The sequence below is a fragment of the Macrotis lagotis genome, chromosome 1 (assembly GCF_037893015.1).
Source record: "Macrotis lagotis isolate mMagLag1 chromosome 1, bilby.v1.9.chrom.fasta, whole genome shotgun sequence".
NCBI lineage: Eukaryota > Metazoa > Chordata > Mammalia > Peramelemorphia > Peramelidae > Macrotis > Macrotis lagotis.
This window is the reverse complement of record NC_133658.1, coordinates 332292658-332313316: the sequence shown is the minus strand read 5'-3', so window position 1 is coordinate 332313316 and position 20659 is coordinate 332292658. Positions and strand designations below refer to the sequence as shown.

Sequence of the window (20659 nt, the reverse complement as noted above, 5' to 3'; positions counted from 1 at the left end):
TCATCCTGGATATAGGTCCTCTGGATGCTCCCTACCCTTTTCTAGTATTGTTACATTTATCCAATCAAAGATGGGGAAGGGAAGAAAACAAGCATTTATAAAGGACCTACTATGTGCCAGTTATTCATTTAATCCTTCAACCACTCTGGGAGCCAGATGATGTTATTATGCCTATTTTATGATTGAAGAAACTCAGCCAAATGGAGGTTAAGTGACTTGACCAGGGTCACATGCTTAGCAAATGTCTAAGGTCAGATTTGAATTCAGGTTTTCCTGATTCCAGGCTCTCTATCCACTATTGTCTCAATCAATATATCTCCAGGGAAAGGTAAGCCAATCTATTCTTTTATATCTCAGTTTATCATCTCTAATATTTTCTAATCAAAAATCTAGACCACTACTCCCCTTATATTTGTAGTTTCTACCCCTATTGAAATGTAAACAACTTGAGGCAAAAACTGGCTTTGCTTTTCTTATTTGTATTCTCAGAACTTAGCTCAAAGTTTGGTGCATAATACTTTTTCCTTCTTTCTTGTTGGCCTATCACTTGAATATGTATGATAATGGCCTCTTGGGATAGAAAGAATAGAGCATGCAGAGAATAATGTGCAGGTAAAGAATTAGAATTGTATTTAGACCAATCAATTGCATAAGTCAGAACAAAGATGATGATGATGATGATGATGTTTGTCCTTCATTCATATCAAAACATCAGGGAGGTGATGCCATGACAAGTATGTGAATTGGATTTGAGTGAGGGGAGCTGTGCTAAGTCACCAGCCTCACTTTCTCCTCCAGAGTTTTCTAGGTCCAGTGGTCAAATATGAATCAGGATGACAGGAGATAGTCCTGGATGAGAGGCAATCAGGATTAAGTGACCTGCCCAAGGTCATGCAGCTAGTAAATGGCAAATGCCTGAGGTTGGATTTGAACTCCTGTCCTCCTAACTACAAGGTCAGTACTCTAACCACTGCTACATCTAGCTGTCCTGCAAAGATGGTTAGAGAATGATCAGACTATTTGAAACTGAGAGAATGTAAATCAATGTAACTGTTTTGGATATGTTCCCTTCTGAATCTCTGGAGGTCTAGGTTTCCCCTAGGAGTAATGCCAAAGTGGTATATATTTTTGCAAGAGTGGAGAATTAAGGTAACAGGAGCAGGCGATATCCCTAGCTTGAATGTCCAATTGGTGAGACTGGGATTCTGTTTTTTCCACTTAGCAATTTTAGTTCTGGGGACAATGATGTTGTCCATTTGGAGGGTATAATTCTTTATGCCTGAATCATCTCTGCATGGAATAATGGAACCCAAGGGGGTCTGAGACAGAATGTCAGAGTGAAAGATGAAGCTGCTCAATTCAGAGCTGATTAGAACCAGCAAATGAATAAAGTTTGAGAGATGGGGAGTAGGGGTGAAACAAGAGCATTAATGATGAAAAATGACTGCCGACAATTTGACAAAAACAATAAAAGGCAAATATAATAACTCCAAAAGTTCAATAGTCTGTGACCATTTAGAGAAGGGACAAATAGGTCTTTTTAACTCAAGCATCCCTGAAGGCCTTGTTACAGTCCGGTTCTGACCAGATTTAGTATTTAGAATGATGACTATGAGCAATTAAGAAAAGTTTAAATTATGTTCTTTGTGATCTACTCAACAAAATAGACATGTGTGTAATATATTTGAGGAAAATCCCTAGCAAAATTGGTTTATTCTCTGATAAGACATTCAAATTTTTTCTTTACTGTATTTACTAGGTTTATTCTCTGATAATAAGACATTCAAATATTTTTTGCTAGATTTGTGAATTCACCAGTGAAAGCATCTCCAAATGAGGAACTTATTCTACCAATGATGATCAGTATTTTCTTTGCAACTTATAGTTTTAGAGAGTTGCATGAGATATTGAGGAGGTAAATGATTTTCCCATGATCTCACAGTCAGTATTTTTGATTCTGAAGTTAGTTCTCTATCTACTACTCCATACTGCCTCTTTTCAACATGCTGAAATAGATTAAAACATCTACTGAAGACATACCCTATTGCTTCCTCATGAAATGAAGACCATTCTGGGTCATTAAAGTCTGAGTCAGAATAGGACAAACTCTTTCAAAGCCACAATCTAAACAACAGGTCTAGCAACTGACTGTTTGTAATCCAAAGGACCAGCTTAGCTAAGCTTAGAGAAGATTCCTCCTTAGAAGGTTGGCCAACAACCCAGAAGGTGGGAAGTAATCACTCTTTGTGAAAGGAGTTTTCACACTGAAATTGTATGAAATTGTAAGATCATAGCTTTAAAACTGGAAGGAATACCAGGCATCATCTAGTCTAAGTCTCTTAGTTTATGGATGGGTAAATGTAGACCCAGAGAAGCCAAGAAACTTTCCTGAGGTAAGTAACATAGTCAGCATACAAACCTAAGTGCTCTCACTTCAAATCAGACACTTTCTCTACTATTTCATGAAATCTTATATGAAATCAAGGCTCCTTAAAGCCCTGAAAAATGTATAAATGTATAAAAACTGATCCATGTATTTACACAAGTTTTCAAAATTTGGAGAGACACTATTCTCCATATGTTATGCTTAAGTTTCTTCAATGGAAAATTATGTAGGAAACTATCATAGTTCTAGACAGAATTAACAACATGCCTTAAATTAGTCCTATGGATAGAGGCTTCTATGGAAGAAAAGACAGAATTCTCTGGGTGAATTATTCTTTTAAGAGGTGGATGCTGAATGACAGAAGCAAACATTTAACTCACTGATATTTTCTAGAGAAGCATTTACTTACATGTACAGTGGCTAAGCCACTACTAAATCCAGTGCTGACTATTATATCATCATTCAAAGGTACCTGAAAAGGCAAACAACATGGCTCTAAGCATTTGACATTGAAAATAAATGCAGCAAAATCTTTCTTTTATATAAAAAAGAATAAGATTTCAAATTAAAAAATGAAAATAAATGCAGCATTTAAGATAAATATTAAAAAATCTGCCTTATGATTTTACTGTAGTCCCCCTATCAAAACATCACCTAGAGAGCTCCCTTGGATGATGAGCCTCTTTGTATTTAGCTATATTGTGGTTGTTGTTGTTTGGTCATTTCAGTCTTGTCTGTCTCTTCATGACCTATTTGGGGTTTTCTTGGCAAAGATACAAAAATAGTTTGCCATTTTCTTCTCCAGTTCATTTTATAGATAAAGAATTAAAGGGTGAAGTGACTTTCCTAGGAACACACAGATGGTATGAGTTTGAAGCTGGATTGAACTCAGTCAGAGGACCCAGTGCTCTAACAATTGCACTACCTAGCTGCTCTGCCCTTAACTACACTGGTTCTCAAACAGAAAACACTGTTTGCTTCCATGATTATATCTGAATATGTTATAGATCTTGAGATATCACTTCATCAGAAGAAATACAATGGCAATAGCCCAAGCTCAATATCATAACCTGGTGATAGCAAATGACCTACAATGACTTACACATTAAAAAGTATCTTGGGGGCAACTAGGTGGTGCAGTGGATAGAGCACCAATTCTGAAGTCAAGAAGACCTGAATTCAAATCTTGACCTTACTAGCTGTGTGACCTTGGGCAAGTCATTTAACCCCATTGCCCCCTAAATGCCCCCCAAAATAAAATAAAATAAAATATTAAAAGTGTCACAAAAAATATCACTGAGGTAATATATGATTGGAACGGGGAAGGGGGGAGGTGTTGGTCACACACAGAATAAGGGTGATAGATGACAGATTAATAGCAATGATATTGATGGACAATTACAAAGAGCTAGGGGAAGGCCTGAAGTCTGATTTGTGACACTTTTGTGATGTATCTGTGCAAAGATAAGGATAAAGCTAACTTAGGATGAGAGGGCATGGATGGGAATATCTACACTAGTGTAAGGAATACCCAGGATGATTATGCTTACATTAAAATATTGACATATATTTGGGGTTAATTTGCCAAGTATGCCAGAAAAATGAAAATATGCTGATACTCAAATGCTTCCTTTTGGCTATATTGGCATTCCTACATAGTCAATTCATTCTGTGGAAAGAAAAACCTAAACTGATATGCATAATCACAAATTTTCATTTTTAAACAGATCAAGTTTTTTATTTCTAATAGAGGCTTCACAATCCATAGCAGTGTGGTGATTTTCAGGGACTCTAGGGAAGTGACCAAATTAGGGACATAGTACAAAACTCTAAAATGGATAAAAGGCAATATGCTTCATTTTAAGTCAAAGAAAACTGAATCTAAATCCTAGTTTTGATACTCAATAGGATATATAACTCTGGGAAATTCATTTAGCATTTCTAAACCTCATTTTCCTCACCTGTAAAATGAGGGGTTTGGATAGAGGTCCTCTGAGACCCCTTCCTGCTATAAATCTATGATAAATTTATTTTTTATCCCTCTGTACCTTTTGGAACCTCTCTTCTATCTCTGCTCAACTTTTCTTTCCTTTCACAATTAAAAAAATAAATTCAATAATAATCCCAAACAGCATTTAGACCTGGCCTGAGGAAAAAACCGTAAGTTAACCTTTCTTTCTTGATGTATAGCTGAGACTACTTCCTGGACAGCATCTAGCTAATATGATTAAAGTAACTGAGTGTGATGACTTAGACAAGATTAACATTGACGGGGGAAGCTAGGTGGTGCAGTGGATAGAGCACCAGCCCTGGAATCAGGAGTACCTGAGTTCATATCAGGCCTCAGACACCTAATAATTGCCTAACTGTGCGTGACCTTGAGCAAGTCACTCTTAACTCCATTGCCTTAAATAGAAATAAAAAAAAATTGACAATGGCATTGGTTCTAGAAGAAAGGTCACACAGCAGTGTAAAGACAATTTCCTCATCTGTAAAATGGGGGTTGATTGTCATTATAAGACAAAATGAGATAATATGTGTAAAAGACTTTGAAAACCTAAAGTACCATATTTTTGGTGTTGTGTTTTTCCATTTGTGTCCAATTCTTTTGACTCCATTTGGGGTTTTCTTGGCAAAGATACTAGAGTGAGTTGCTTCTTCTGAAAATCATGAGAAGTTTCCCTTTTCTAAATATTTAGATTTGAACTTCAAAATCATTTTAGATCTAAAAGACCATTAATTAACTACAGTCATCTACTTTTTTTAGTTTTTTTTTCAAGGCAATGGGGTTAATTAATTAATAGGGTTAAATGGCTTGCCTAAGGCCACACAGCTAGGTAATTATTAAGTGTCTGAGGCTGGATTTGAACTCAGGTACTCCTGATTCCAGGGCTGGTGCTCTATCCACTGTGGCACCTAGCTGTCCCTAGTCATCTACTTTTGACTACAGGAGAGTTTTATGTTTTTATCACTGACTTGGATAAAGAGCATAGATGTTATACTGATCTGCCTACTAATAAAGGTAGTCTTATGTCTCGATTCAAAAAGTTAATTCCTCAAGTAAGGAGTCAAGGGAAGGTAAATGTCAGCTTTTGTGAAAAATATCTGTTGGGGAGGGGGGGGATAAGGGGCTAAAATGAGTCAACATTTTGATATGGAAGTCAAAAAAGTTAATATGATCACAGGTCCCATTGAGAAGCCAAGAGTCTAGAATGAGGAAGGTGACAGTCCTGCCTGCTCTGCCCTAGTTACAGCACATGGGGAATATTATATCCAGCTCTGCATACTATATTTTAGAAAGGAAACCAAAAAATTGGAGGAAGAAAAGGTTAGTAACTGAGAGCTTTAGAGCCTTGAAATCAAACCACTGCAAGACTGGTTGCTGCAACTGAGAATGTTTAGCTCTGTAAAGGACATGATACCTATGGTCAAATATTCAAAAGACTGCTTCCTGGAAAAACATCAGGTTGACCTCAGGTTTACTTGAAGCAACGCCTACAAATTATAGAGAACCAGAATTGGGTTTGATGTAAGGAAAAGGTAACAAACACTTCAAGCTATCCAAAGGTGGCATGGGCTGTCTTAGGCTCAAGTAAGTATTACATCCTTTGACATCTTTAAGCCAAAGCTTGATGGTCAACAATAACCAAGGAGCCTATAGAGGTGAGTCACTTTTAGATATGATTTGGACTAAATGAAACCTCTGATGTCTTTCCCATTTCTGAGATTCTAGGATGCCAGATATATAATCTTTTTAGGGTCAGCTTAGAAAGTTTAGAGTTCCTTAATTTCTTAATACTTTGTGGGGCATTACCTCCATTGGTTTTGCCAGGGAATTTTGGTCTGTCATTTTGTATTGGAGGAAGTCACCTTGGTGTTTATAAGAAACCTTGATGTTCATATTCAACTGAAGTTTCCTGAGCAAGAGTGCATGTTCAGTCAGGGCCTCGATGGCATTAATTGTATCCTGGGAAAAGAGATATATATATATATAATGTTAGATTTGTTTTACCCCTTGTAAGTCACAAAACATTTTTTACAACTAATATGACATTTGTTCCAATACAAAATGGTAGCCAGATGGCACAGTTCTCAGAGATAGTTCTTGACTTGCAGTCAGGAAGACCAAAGTTCTAATCCAGTCTCAAACATTTATCAGGTGTGTGACCCTTGGGAATTAACTTAACCCCTGTTTGCCTCAGTTTCCTCATCTGTAAAATGGGGTTGATTATAATACCTACTTTCAAGAGTCATTGTAAGAGAAAATGCGATAATATGTGTAAAAGACTTTGAAAACTAAAGTATCATATTTTTGGTATTGTGTAGGTTTTCTTTGCCTCTATATCTTGGCAAAGATACTAGAATGGGTTGCCATGTCCTCTAGCTCATTGTATAGATGAGGAAACTGAGGCAAACAAGGTTAAAGGACTTAACCAGGGTCACACAGCTAGTGAATATCTGAGGCTGGATTTGAACTCAAGAAGAGTTTTCCTATCTCCAGGCTTGGCCTTTTATCATTTGCTATCTAACTGCCCCAAAGGCACCATTTAAATACTATTATTAATATTTTAACTTTGCTTAGGGGACATTCAAGATAAGTCATATTTCATTAAAACCATCAATTCAGTTCAGATTATTAGGAAGTTTTCCCCTTTAGCTAAATGCTCCTTTCCTCCTGCTTTTCCCTTTGAGGGCAAGTAAAATACGTCTAAAACTCTTTCACTAAACATCCCATGAAATATCTGGATACAATTTCATATTTCTCCTTCTTTTCTCTGTCCTCTTTTCCAGGCTGTGCATCACTAGTTCCTTCAGCTTTGCAGGTCATGGCATGGTCTCTAGGTCCCTCACAATCTTGGTCATCCTCTTCCAGTCCTACAACCCATCAGATTATGAGCTCCTTGAGGGCAAGGACTGTCTTTTGCTTAGAACAGTGTCCAGCACCTGCTCAAGAAATGTTATTTGAATCACAAACTACTGAGACTGGAAGATATCTCCAGTACAACACCCTCATTTTAGATATGAAGAAAGTAAAGACCAGAGAATTTGTGATTCCTCTAAGATCACATGGCAACCATATAATTTTTATAAATCATTTTTATAAATAAATTTATAAATTATAAATAAATTTATAAATAATTTTTATAAATAACCCCCGAAGAGGTAAAATGATTTATCCAAAATTATAGTAAGGAGAAATCTAAGTTTATATACTGCTTTGACATGTGTTGTGTGCCCATGGGCAAGTCACTTAACCTCTTTGAGCATCAGTTTCCTTATCTGTAAAATGGATATAATAGAATTTGTCGTAATAACCTCAAAGGAATACTATGGGACTCAAATTACATAATGTATATGTAAGAGGCCTTTGGATCATGTTCAGAACACCTAAACTGGAGGCACTTGATGGGGCCTCAGTTTCTGAGTTTTTAAAGTACCAGACAGTAATCCCCACCAGATCCACTGGATTTGAGCATAGGATCTTACAGTCAGCCAATCGGGCAGGAATGCCCTGAAAAGCAGATGTCTAGATCTTGGGTCCAAGGATGGTTTTAGACTTGAAGGGGAATTCTGCTCTAGACTAAGCTATGAACCTCAGAATCTGAGGTGATATAAATGTGGGGTGGGATGGGCAGAAGCCTATTATGTGTTGAGAAGTAAGTTTGTATATTCATGATTATACCTTTTGAAGTAAATATTCCTTTGTAAAAGCTAAGTTGTTCATGGTTAAATAGAACAGGGTGCAGGGAACTACCCCCATACTTGAAGGAATACCACTAGTTGGGGCTTGAGTCTTTACAGAGAGCCTACACATCTCTACCTACCTTAAGGGTACTGAAGAACCTTGAGGGAGGGGCAAAATCTAACCAATGTACCCTTCAGATGGTAGGAGTAGCTTAGTTAGTATTAAATATATATGCACAGAAGTTGTGCCTATTGGAGACAGAAAGAACTTAGAAACTGGAGAAGAAAGAGAGAAGATCCACCTAGGGTTCTTAAATTAGGATATATGAACTTGGTTTTTGTTTTTAAAACAGTTTAATAATCATAATGCAACATAATTGGCTTCCTTTGTAATTCTATACATTTTATTTTTTGCATTTAAAAACATCATTCTGAGAAGTCCATGAGGTTTCACTATATTGACAAAAGGACATAAAAGAAAATAAATTAAGAATTTCTGGTCTAGGGGCAGCTAAGTGGCAATATGGATGGAATCAGGAGTACCTGAGTTCAAATGCAGCCTCAGACACTTAATGATTGCCTTAATGATTGTGTGACCTTGGGCAAGTCATTTAACCCCACTGCCTTGCAAAACCAAAAAAAAAAAGAATCTCTAATCTACTCAGAGTGCTGCCTAGAGTCCCTGGAGGAAGGGAGGTGCATTAGAGTTAACTCATTAGAGTTAACTCATACTGTTAAATTTTTAGTGCAAGCATTCATATCTTGGAAATGGGCAAACACTACAAGTCTGGGATTAACTTGTTTTCTTGATTTCCAGATTTAAGAAAATGATAGAGAAAATTTTTACAGTGCAGATTAAACACGAATTTGAATCTTGCATACATTTTTTTTCAGAGAAACAGTTGTTAAACAATTATGGCACATTCCCTCTAGGCTGGGGAAATCTTTTACATACATGCAGCCCCCAGGAAACAACTTGATCTCAAATAGCAACTTTGGAATGGCAGTTCCTGGACCAAAGAGAAGGGTTTGGGGACTAGGAAGAAGGAATGGGTACCAAATGAAGGAGTTTTGAGGTCAATTCACAGTTGGAGCCAAGGAGTGACAGTCACAATGTAGAAGTACAACTTTGGTCCTTGCATACCCATTGTATTTATTGAATATAAATAATATACATATATATTGAAAGTGTAGATGAAAATCACTTAATAAATACTTATTTAATTGAGGTGAATTGTTAATCTGAGGGCTTGTATAGGAAACAAGGTACTTTCATCTTTATTTTGGAAATTTAGATGACTTCCATCTGATGTTCCAAGAAGAAAGTCTGGGTGGGACATGAGTCAAAGAGAATATGATCATTATAGTCCCCCAAGATCAAATTCAACACGAGTAAACCCAGGGGTCAACTTCTGATTCACAGGTTAACTATTTAAAGAATTTCATAGATCTAGATCAAAAGAGGTGAGTTTGAATGCTCAATCCTTACCTACTCCCTGTTTGACCCTGGGTAAATTACTAATCCTCTTTAGATCCCAATTTCCTTATCTGTAAAATGAGCAGATTAAACTAGGTGATTTTTAAGGTCCCTTCTGATTCTAAAATCCTATTAGCCAAAGGCCTATTGAAATAACAGATTTTTATATTTCTGGTGGAACTGGTGGAAACAAAGGCATAGGGAAGGAATATATATGGTATGCAGGAACCATGAAAATAAATAAGGAATGAGGAATGAGCATTAAAAAATATTACCTGTGTGGAATAAAACCCGCCTCCATATCTTTGTTCTTCAGACAACCATTTGATAATAGGTTTAGCATAATTCATGTCATTCAAAAGTAGACTGCAAAGTAAAGCATATGCAGTAGTTTCTACCATCTGGGCTGTAGCAACACTAGGAACAGTGCTATCTTTATTTTTAAAATCATTTTTCCAAAAACGATATATGGGTGGATTTCCTAAAAAAGAATGGAAAGTAAATTTGCTGAAATTATATGGAATATAAATTCTTAGGATCTCTTCCTTTTCTAAACTCTATGTCTCTATTACTCAACTAGGGCCTAGATTCAAATCCTGACTTTGGACTTACTGCTTTGTGACCTTGGGCAAGTTACTTATATGTATTGCAGTTTTCAGGAGATTGGACCTTAGCAAAAATACAACATTGACAGAGAAATGTTTAGATAAATTCTAGTATATTAATATAATGAAATATTATAGTACCATCTTTTGGTATTATGGATTTCATTTTATGGATTTAAAAACATTTTGAGAAGGGGTTCATAGCCATCACTAGAATGATAAAAGGGTCTATGGCCCTAAGAAGGTTAAGAACTTTTTATCTACTCAGAAAGAATAAACTAAAGACCTTGGAGAGATAGCATAATCCCTTGTGTCCATGTAGGTCCTCAGGAAACCCCTTGATCTCAGTGGAAGTTTGGACTATAATAAGAGAACCAGAAACTAAGCAAAGAGTTTACTGACTGAGTATGATTTGAAACCAAGGAACAGGAAATTACAAAGTCAAAGTATGGATGGAATTACTGTGCTTTTTTCCATTAAAATTTTGTGTTATATATTTCATTTATAAATTAGAGTGTAACCTTCATGAGGACAAGGATATATGCATTTTACTACTTGAACAGTAATTGTATTAAATATTTTATGATAATTTATGAATTATTTTCATAGTAACAATTTTAGAAAATAGATTATAAATGGATTTGACTAATAGGGTTGATTAATTTGATTTATTCCCCCTATTTAACTTGATAAAGTCATAGATGGAATTTTGTTCAAGAACACTGAGGGGTTTCATCCCCTGAAGAGTATATTCACTGGTACCTTACTTATATATAGGTCATAAGGAACTCCCATTGATTCTCTGACTGAGACTCAAAGGGACAGGTTCTTATCAAAGCAATTATTTATATCTGTGGCCTATAAAAACAACTTGGGAAACCAATTCCCTCTTTCTTGTATGCTGGACTTTAAGACAGCAGAACTGTTTGGGGAATGGAGTGGGATAGAGACTCTATGACCCTGTGCAGATCTCTCTGCTCCCAGGCATATGACAAAGAGAGGTATGTGTTGAACTATACTTCCTGTGGAGAGGAGGGGAGATTTTTGAATCTTCATAGGCAGCATCATGCTGAAATCTAGCCTTCTAGCCAGAAAAAAAAAAGATATCTGGACTACCATATTGTAGGAGTTGCCTAACAAGGAGCCCCCGTTTAGGCTGTAGTTCCAAGAGTTAGGCAGCAGGATGATATACTTAGAGATTTCCTGATATAGCATACTCCTCAAAGAAAGAAGACAAGAATCCACATTGCTCCTGAACAGTATTAGGCTTAAAAAGGAAAATTATTAAGTTGCATGGAAAGTGTTAGTTAAATGGGAAGGGAATTATTTGTTCAATTGTTACATATATATGCATATTTTGGGGGAAATCCTAACAACAGTTGTATAGATTTTTGTAGAGAGGGAGCTGTGTGGGACTCTGTGGGAAAATGGGACTTGCAGGAATGTCAAAGGTTTGCTCTGATAGCAAATTCAAGTTCAATTTGCTTCATGGGAGAACAGATAAGCTATTGAGATCTTATGTGCATTCTATATCTGTTTATGGCATCTATGAGGCTTCTGCATTTTCTGAATTTTTTTGTGGAGTGAAATAAAGGTTGTACCACCCTCAATTCACTTATACTAAAGGTGTGGAGTGTCTCTTTTACTATTTAGGAAAGTCTAGCCATGATGAGCTTTAGTGGGAGTATAATAGTTTTCCTATAATAAGTTGAGATAGGGGACAATAAGCCAAGAGAAATACTAATCCATCAGGGTGAACCTCTAAGATTGAACCCAGTCCATGAGCAAACTTTTGCATACCCTAGGCTATGATTATCATGTCCAAGAAGAAGAACAATAAGTCTCAGGTTCAGTGACTTATTCAAGGTAATTTAGCTAGAGAATTGTAGAACCAGAAGGTGAACCCAGGTTTCCTGACTTCTGGCTATTACCCTCCTCACTCTGTTATTGTATTCCTCTCAGCAGCTTGTAAAGGATCTCATTCATAGGAAATAATCAAGAATTAATCATGGGCACTTGTACAAAAATATTCATAGCAGCCTTGTTTGTGGGGGCAAAGAATTGGAAATTAAGTGAATTTCCTTCAATTGGGGAATGGCTTAACAAACTGTGGTATCTGTATGTGATGGAACACTATTGTTCTATTAGAAACCAGGTGGGATGGGAAATCAGGGAAGCCTGGAAGGATTTGCATGAAGTGATGCTGATCGAGATGAGCAGAACCAGAACATTGTACACCCTAAGAGCAACATGGGGTGATGGTCAACCTTAATGGACTTGCTCATTCCATCAGTACATCAATCAGGTACAATTTGGGGGTATCTGTGATGGAGAATGCCATCTGTCTTCAGAGAAAGAATTGTGGAGTCTGAACAAAGACTAAAGACTATTACCTTTAATCTATCTATCTATCTATCTATCTATCTATCTATCTATCTATCTATCTATCTGTCTGTCTGTCTGTCTGTTTAGGTTTTTGAAAGGCAAATGGGGTTAAGCGGCTTGCCCAAGGCCACACAGCTAGGTAATCATTAAGTGTCTGAGACTGGATTTGAACCCAGGTACTCCTGACTCCAAGACCAATGCTTTATCTACTACACCAGCCACCCCTTATTACCTTTAATTAAAAAAACCCCCATTATCTTATTATGTAATTTTGCTATCTCTTATACTTTATGTTTCTTCTTTAAGATTATGATTTCTCAGGGTGGCTAGGTGGCGCAGTGGATAGAGCATTGGCCTTGGAGTCAGGAGTACCTGAGTTCAAATCCAGTCTCAGACACTTAATGATTACCTAGCTGTGTGGCCATGGGCAAGCCGCTTAACCCCATTGCCTTGCAAAAACTTAAAAAAAAAAAGAATATGATTTCTCTTTTGTCACATTCAACTTAGATCAATGTATACCACAGAAACAAGGTAAAGACTAATAGACTGCCTTCTGTGGGGGTGGGGGAAGGGAAGCAAGATTAAGGGAAAATTGTAAAATTCAAAATAAATAAAATCTTTTAGAAAAAGAGAATTAATCATGGGAGCAACTAGGTGGTGGAGTGGAAGAGCACCAGCCCTGGAGTCAGGAGGACCTGAGTTCAAATGTGACCTCAGACACTTAATAATTTCCTAGCTGTGTGACCTTGGGCAAGTCACTTAATCCCCTTGCCTTAAATAAATAAAATTAGAAAAAAAATTTAAAAAAGAATCAATCATGGAATGGGGAAATTAGTTGCCATACCTTTAACAAAAGCTTCTTTCTTCAACTTTAAAAATATGGCTTGAGAACCAGGATGAAATGGAATCCCAAGGGCCAAGGCATAAGAAGAGATGGCCAAAGTAAAAGTGCTCTGAGCATCTAGAGCATTTTCCAGGAGGAAGGACTCAGCCTTGACGATTGCCTCATTGATTTTCTGAAAACAAATGAATAATACACTTTGGTCACATTACCAAGAATTATCCTGGTAACTGGCACTGCTTACTTTCTCACACTTTATGTGGAGATTTTAGATTTAGCAATTCAGAGGTCATTGATAACTTTGGTCATAGCTGAATGAGGTCAGAATCTAGAATACAGAGGTAAAAATATCTCCATGGCCCTAGAAGAAAACACCACTACAAGTAGCATCAGGATGACTATTTCTCCAGCCACCAGCATTGAATTCAAAATTGAATGTATGTTCTATCACCAATTCTGTTTAAACTTTGAATTTTAGAGACCTCCTGAACTCTACATCCACAATTCTGGAGTACTGCTGTTCTGCCTTGATTAAATGCAAAAGTGCTACAATTTTCTATGATGACTAAATTAGGATGGGGAAGATAGACATTTGCTCAATTGGACCTCACTTCAATCAAAGCTATCAATCATCTCAGACACCAAGTCTCTTACCACCAGGATCTTGCTTGAGATCAGTTTAGGACATCATTAGGACCTTATCTAGAAGAGGTGACACTGGCACTAGGTCCAACATATGCCTCTACATTCAAAGAATCTTTTCAACACGGTTCTTCAGCTTCATCCCCTACCATCTTGATATGAGATAAAGGGACTGATACTAAATGTAAATTTTAGTGAGGCTTCAAGAAGTCTAATTACTAATCAGTTGCCTGACCAAATCTCCTTTATTTTCCCTTGATACTTAAGAAAGAACTAACTGTAATTGCTGGATCTTGAGAGTTGGAGCACCATATTTCACTTTTACGGCTAGCCTTCTACCATTTCCTCTCCTAATGCCCATGATGAAGTCACTGACTCCCTTCTCCTACCATCACTACTCCCTCCTTCGTCTTCAACCATCTTAGCACTCCCCCTCCTGAGTATCTATTCTGCTTATCCTCTGTTTCTATTGTGCCTGCAGAAAACGTCAGTCTATTAGTAATAACTTTGTTTCAACTTAGACCTTATCCATTGATTTTGAGCTTTCCTCTACTCCCAGAAACCTGGCTCTCCCCAGAAAAAACTAAGAGCTTGGTAACTGTTCCCAGTATTGAATCCCTTTTCCCCTTTCTCTTCAACCTCTGAAATTCTGGGTGAGGAGAAAAGTAGGAATGAATACTCTTTGCTCCTCATTGCCAAGTCCAGATTCTCTTGCTGCCTCCATCAGAAGCATTCTATTTTGAGTTATTTCCCTATGTCTGTGTTACTCTATTCAAATCCTGGTTGCTGTCATCTATAAGTCCCACAGCCATTATTCCTTCTTTCTCAAAGAGTTCAGTACCTGGTAGTCTTCCTTTCCACCCAACTTTTGCCCTTATAGTCAGGGATTTTTTTTTATTTGCTTTTATGTTTGTTTTTTGCAAGGCAATGGGGTTAAGTGATTCGCCTAAGGTCACAGAGCTAAGTAATTATCAAATATCTGAGTCTGGATTTGAACTCAGGTCCTTCTGATTCCAGGACTGGTGTTCTATCCACTATGCCACCTTGTTGCACCAATATAGTCAAGGATTTTAATATATGTATTGATATCTTCCCAAACATCTTGCTCCACAGTTCATCAAACTTATCACTTCCCAAAACCTTCAACTTTATTACATCTTAATCACAGACACCAAAGGTAACAATTCCTTGATCACACCAAAATCTACTATCTTTTTATTTCTCCCTGTCTTTCTCTCCTAAATCTGTTGTTTGTCTTCACTGTACTCTCCCATTAGTCTAACCCTCTATCCTTTCACATCATATTATGCTTTGTAAGGGCTCACTTGAAAGTCTTGATTCTAAAGATAATAATTACTTATTACCCTATTCTTGGTCCTCTACTCTTGAATTACTTATATTTTTGTCTTATCATCATGCTTGTTTTACCAAATCCCATACTCCACATGAACTCCTTGTTTTCCTACACATAAACTACTGAATATTATTAGAGAAAATTACCCAGTCATTCTTAACGGATTCATTGTAAATTTATTTATCTAATCTCCAGTATCTCTTCACTCCTCCACAGAAATTTTTTTTAACCATTGAATTTTCTTATTGAAATATTTTGTTTTGAAATTACCTTCATTTTCCAACCCATCTTCCCTTCACTTCCTACACATCCCTCAGGAACTAGTCTTACAACAAAGAATAAAATAAAAAGAGATTAAAAAAAGAAAAAAGCTGATAAACACCTTTTAATCTCTAGGATAAAATACAAACTTTATAATTTATCATTTAAGACTCTCCTTTATTTGGTTCTAATCTGCCTTTCCAACATTATTTCACATTAGTCATTTTACATACATTCTATGTTTCAGTCAAACTGACTTATTTGTAGCTTCCTAGATATGCTCTCCCATTTCCTCTTTCTAGGCTGGAATTTACCATGCCTGGAGTGTAGTCTTTCCTGAACTCCATCTCTTAGAACCTCTGACTTAAGTTCCAAATCCTGTGGTAGGCTTTCACAATCCTCCTAGCTGATAGTTTTCTCACTTCTCAAATAATTGTCTATGTTTGTCTATTTACATGTTGTATCCTGAGGAGAAGGTAAACTTCTGGAAAGCAGGAACTGTTTTTCATTTTATCTTTCTATATCTAAGACAACACAGAGCCAACTCCAATAAAGCTAATTGAATTGGAATGATTAGCTAAGAACTTTCTGGCAAATGTCTGGCAGATTTTCCTACCTAGCTAGTTAGTATTTTAAGTGTCAACCTGACATCAGATTGGTCTCAGTGTGATGATTATTTTAGCCACAATAGTATATGAAGACCAGCCTAATAAGTTAAAGAAGAGCTATAATTTATATTAATGGAAGGTCCATCCAGATCTAGATCCTTGAGGTATAGAAGAAAAAAAAAACATATTACTCTCAGTCCATCTGGGACATCTAGATCTTTTGGGATCCTGGGTTTGTCACCCAACGTATTTGCTTTCCTACTCAGCTTCCTATGATCCTCAAATTTGATAATCATTCTAACTACTTCTTACTCTGTTATTGATTTTAAAAAATGGTATATGCAACTGGATCAAGGACTGAAACCTGCAATACATACATACACACACACACACACACACACACACATATACTCATATACTTATATGGAATAACTTTGGGTGACACGCATATGTATCTTGAACAAATTTTAAAACTACTTACTTCAGTTGGACATATTTCAAATGACTTCCTCATCCCAATAAGAGTAAAGGCGGTAAGGTATATAGCTTTTTCTTTTGCATATTTAGGTAGAGTACCCTAAAAACAACAACAGCAACAAGTAATTTAAATAGAATTCTTCTTCAATATGTCAAAATATATTGAAGCATTTATTAAGATAAGGTCAAAATAGGCACATAATCTCAATATAAAGAGAGATATTACAAGAAAATTTGAAGAACATGGAAGATAACACTTATTAGGCTTGGATAGACAAGTGATTTATGAATAAACAAGAGATAGTAGAAAGATGTATAGACGATCATTTTGATTACATTAAATTAAAAAATATTTGTATAAATAAAATAAATATAGCCAAGATGAGAAGGAAACTGGAAATTGGAGAAAAAATTTTATAGACAGTTTCTCAAATAAAGGTCTTATATCTTAAATACATAAAGAATTTTGTCAAATCTATAAGAATTCAGGTCCTTCTCTAATTGATAAATGGCCAAATGATATGAACAGCAGTTTTCCAATGAAGAAATAAAAATTTCTAACCATATGAAAAATACTCTATATTATTATTGATGAGATAAATACAAATGGAAACAAAATTAAGTAATTATTTATACCTATCAGATTGATAAAAATGAATGAAGGGGAAAGGAACAAAGGTTGGAAGAGTTGTGGAAAAATTGGGACACTAATTCACTGTTGTTACAACTTTGTCTTGACCAGGTCATTTTGGAGCACAATCTGGAATTATGACCATGGAGTTATTGAACTTCCCTTTGACTCAGCAATATTACTTCTGGGTCTGTTGCCAAAGAATTAAAAATCTTTACATTTTAAAACGTTTATGGCAGCTCTCTTTGTGGTGGTAAGGAGCTTGAATTTGTGAGGATGCCTGTTGGTTAGAGTATGGCTAAACAAGTTGTGATGTGCAATAATGATTGAACAAGTTATAATGTGTAATAGTGATACAATACAACTACGCTATAAGAAATGATGAACTGGATAATTTTAGAAAAACAACTTTCTATTTCTAGAGCAGTAGCTGTAGACCTGCAATACTAGAGCTCTCTATACCTAAAAAATCAAAGGTCTAATTCCTATCCTTATTCAGGAGACCCTTATGATTTATGATTTAGGAAGTCTCAGTTGTGAATATACAAAGTATTCAGGGTCAGTGCTATTAACTGCTAAATGATGAATGGAGTAGGAAGAGCCTTGGATTTGAAACCCAAAGACCACATTGAGTCGCATCTCTACCATGGATTGGTTATATAACTGTTTGTAAATCTGATTTCTCTGAACCTCAGTTTTCTACTCTTTGAAAGGAGAATGGAAATGCTTTAATTTGACTACCTCTTAGGGTAAAGAAAATACTATATGAACTGTGAAGGGTTATATAAATATGATCTATTATGCTCTAAAGTCATTCAAACCTTGTTCATACCTTGGAATCTAGCCTCCAAACAGGTTCCAACATCTCTAACTAATATACTCTAGTTTGATTTCATCACCCACCTTATGTAATGTATGGTATTTGTGGACTCTGATATTTATGAACTTTGTTCATAAATTGTCTATTCATCATATATCAGGCCAGAGAGGGTCCAGTCCAGGAGGTATGTACATGTAGTGAGGCTGCTCCTGTATGTGCCTGACTGGAGGGGGGCAATTCTCCCCTTTGGAGCAAATACAGATATTCTATGATTATTTCTTGTCCCCTTACTGCTGGTGAAAAAAGAAGTCTTTTTATTGAGTGGGTCAACCAGAAGTAAGTGTACATACAAATGACACTAATATTAGGTCAAAATAATTTCTCTCTGGTTGTCTTAAAATGAGGAATACCAATTGCTGTGGGAAAAGAATGGTGTCCCAAGTTATCTGGTGAAGTTATAGCTGTAGAGAGTAGCTTTTGACAGACCCTATTCTTTCAGTTGGAAGAAGTTTCTAAGAGGACTTCTTATTTATCTTCATCATATGCTATATATAAAATATCCTGAGAATTGGGCTCAGACTGGTTAATAGAAATAACTTCCCCTTGTATATTGGATTCCTTACCTGTAATTTTAGTGGTTGATAGTCAGAATCATCTTTGAAAGAACCATTTTCCAATTGACATTTCTCAATCAACCACAATAATGAATTGCAAATTAAATTTCTGTTCTGTGGTATATATTTATTTACTTGTCCAAATATTCTTAAGGCAAGAGCTGTAAACCTGTCAAAAATAAAGTCTAGTAAAAAATATCAAAGAATGATAAAATTCAATGTTTTTAGTGATATAGGGAAATGGATAATCTAATATCTTGTCAGTAAGACTGAAAATTGGAGCAAACACTTTGGAAAGCAATATGGAATATATAACAAGTCAGAAAATGTATTTTTAACTTAAGAATTTCATTTCTTGGAATTTTATCCTAAAAATATCAAAGGAAAGTGTCTGACTTATACCAAACTATTCATTTTTTTTGTAAAATTAAAAAAAGTACAAAAATTAGAAACAACTGGCATGTTTGAATAAATTGTGATAGATCAATGTAGTAGAGTTCTACAAATGATGCCATTAAAAGACAAATATGAAGCACCAACATCCTACTGACTGAGTGACACTATAACAGCATATAACTACTCAGTATTCTAGGCATGCTGACTGAAGAGGAGACAGGACCAAACAGGGACCAAACAGAGGTCTGACCTCTCCATCCAAGAATGCAATGGGGACTGGAGTCTAACCTATAACTAAACTTTCAATTTAGGAACTAAGGCTGGAGTTATGAGCAAAGAGAATAAAACTCTAAATACAATGAAGATATACTATAGATAATAAAAAGCTCAAGAACTAACCCCCTCCCCCCCAAAAAAGAATAATTTTCCAATAAATCCAAGTAGAACCTTAGGGTTAAAAAAAGAAAGAAATAGTTACAAAGAGTTCAAAAGTGACTGGAAATAATGAAATAACAGATAACAAATAAAATTAGAAATGAAATTAGAACACTTAAAAAAATTGGAATGAGAATAGTAAACAAGGTGGGAAACCACCAAAAAAATAGAATAAAGCAAACATAAATCAAAAATTCCATGAGAAATCAAGAGATATTAGAACCAAGTTAAAATACTAACACCTAAGAAGAATATGTAAGGTACTTACTAACAAAAACATCTGACCCAGAAAACTAATTGAGAAGAAATAATTTAAAAATCATCAGATTTCCTAAAAATCATAACCAAACAAAAATCCTGAATATCATATTGTGAAGTCACAAGAGAAAACTACTAGAATCTTTTGGAACCAGAAGTCAAAATAAAAATATAAAGAATTTACTAGTAACTTCCTGAAAGAAATCTCACATTGACTACACTCAGAATTATTATGGACAAAATCCAAAGCTTCCAGGACAAAGAGAAAATATTAAAAGATACCGTAAAGAAAGAAACCAAGGATCAAGAGATTACATCAGGAAAATACAAGACTATGCTGCAAACTTCATAACTGAGAGATTATTTTGGAATATTAAATCTTAAAATGTAAAAGAAAAAGATTTACCAAGAAAAACATATTCTCTGAAAGGTAATATAATCTTACAGAGGGAAGAAACCTTTAATAGGATATTGTTATTATTTAACATTTATATAATGCTTAAAATTTGCAAACTGCTTAAACATATTACCTAATTTGATCCTCACAACAACTCTGTGAGGTAAGTACTCTCATTATAATCACTTTATAGATGAGGAAATTGAAGCTGAAAAAAATTAAATGACTTGCTAAGTGTCACAGTCATTAAGTGATACTTAAACTCAAGTCATCCTGATTCCATGCTCTATCCATTGCATCACCTAGCTTCCTGAAAAGAAGAGTTTCAAACATATCTTAGAAAAAGATCTGTACTGGGTAGATACTTGAAATAACCCATAGACAAGA

The 20659-nt window shown here is 35.7% G+C and overlaps 1 protein-coding gene across 1 annotated transcript in view; it reads right to left on the bottom strand.

Moving 5' to 3' along the window:
- The window catches only part of C5 (complement C5), a 102970-nt gene that overhangs the window by 11871 nt on the left and 70440 nt on the right, over window positions 1–20659 (bottom strand). The window contains 6 exon segments of the mRNA XM_074211693.1: window positions 2796–2858; window positions 6201–6353; window positions 9824–10029; window positions 13383–13554; window positions 16726–16821; window positions 18796–18955. Of these exon segments, the coding sequence (XP_074067794.1) occupies window positions 2796–2858; window positions 6201–6353; window positions 9824–10029; window positions 13383–13554; window positions 16726–16821; window positions 18796–18955 (850 nt within the window).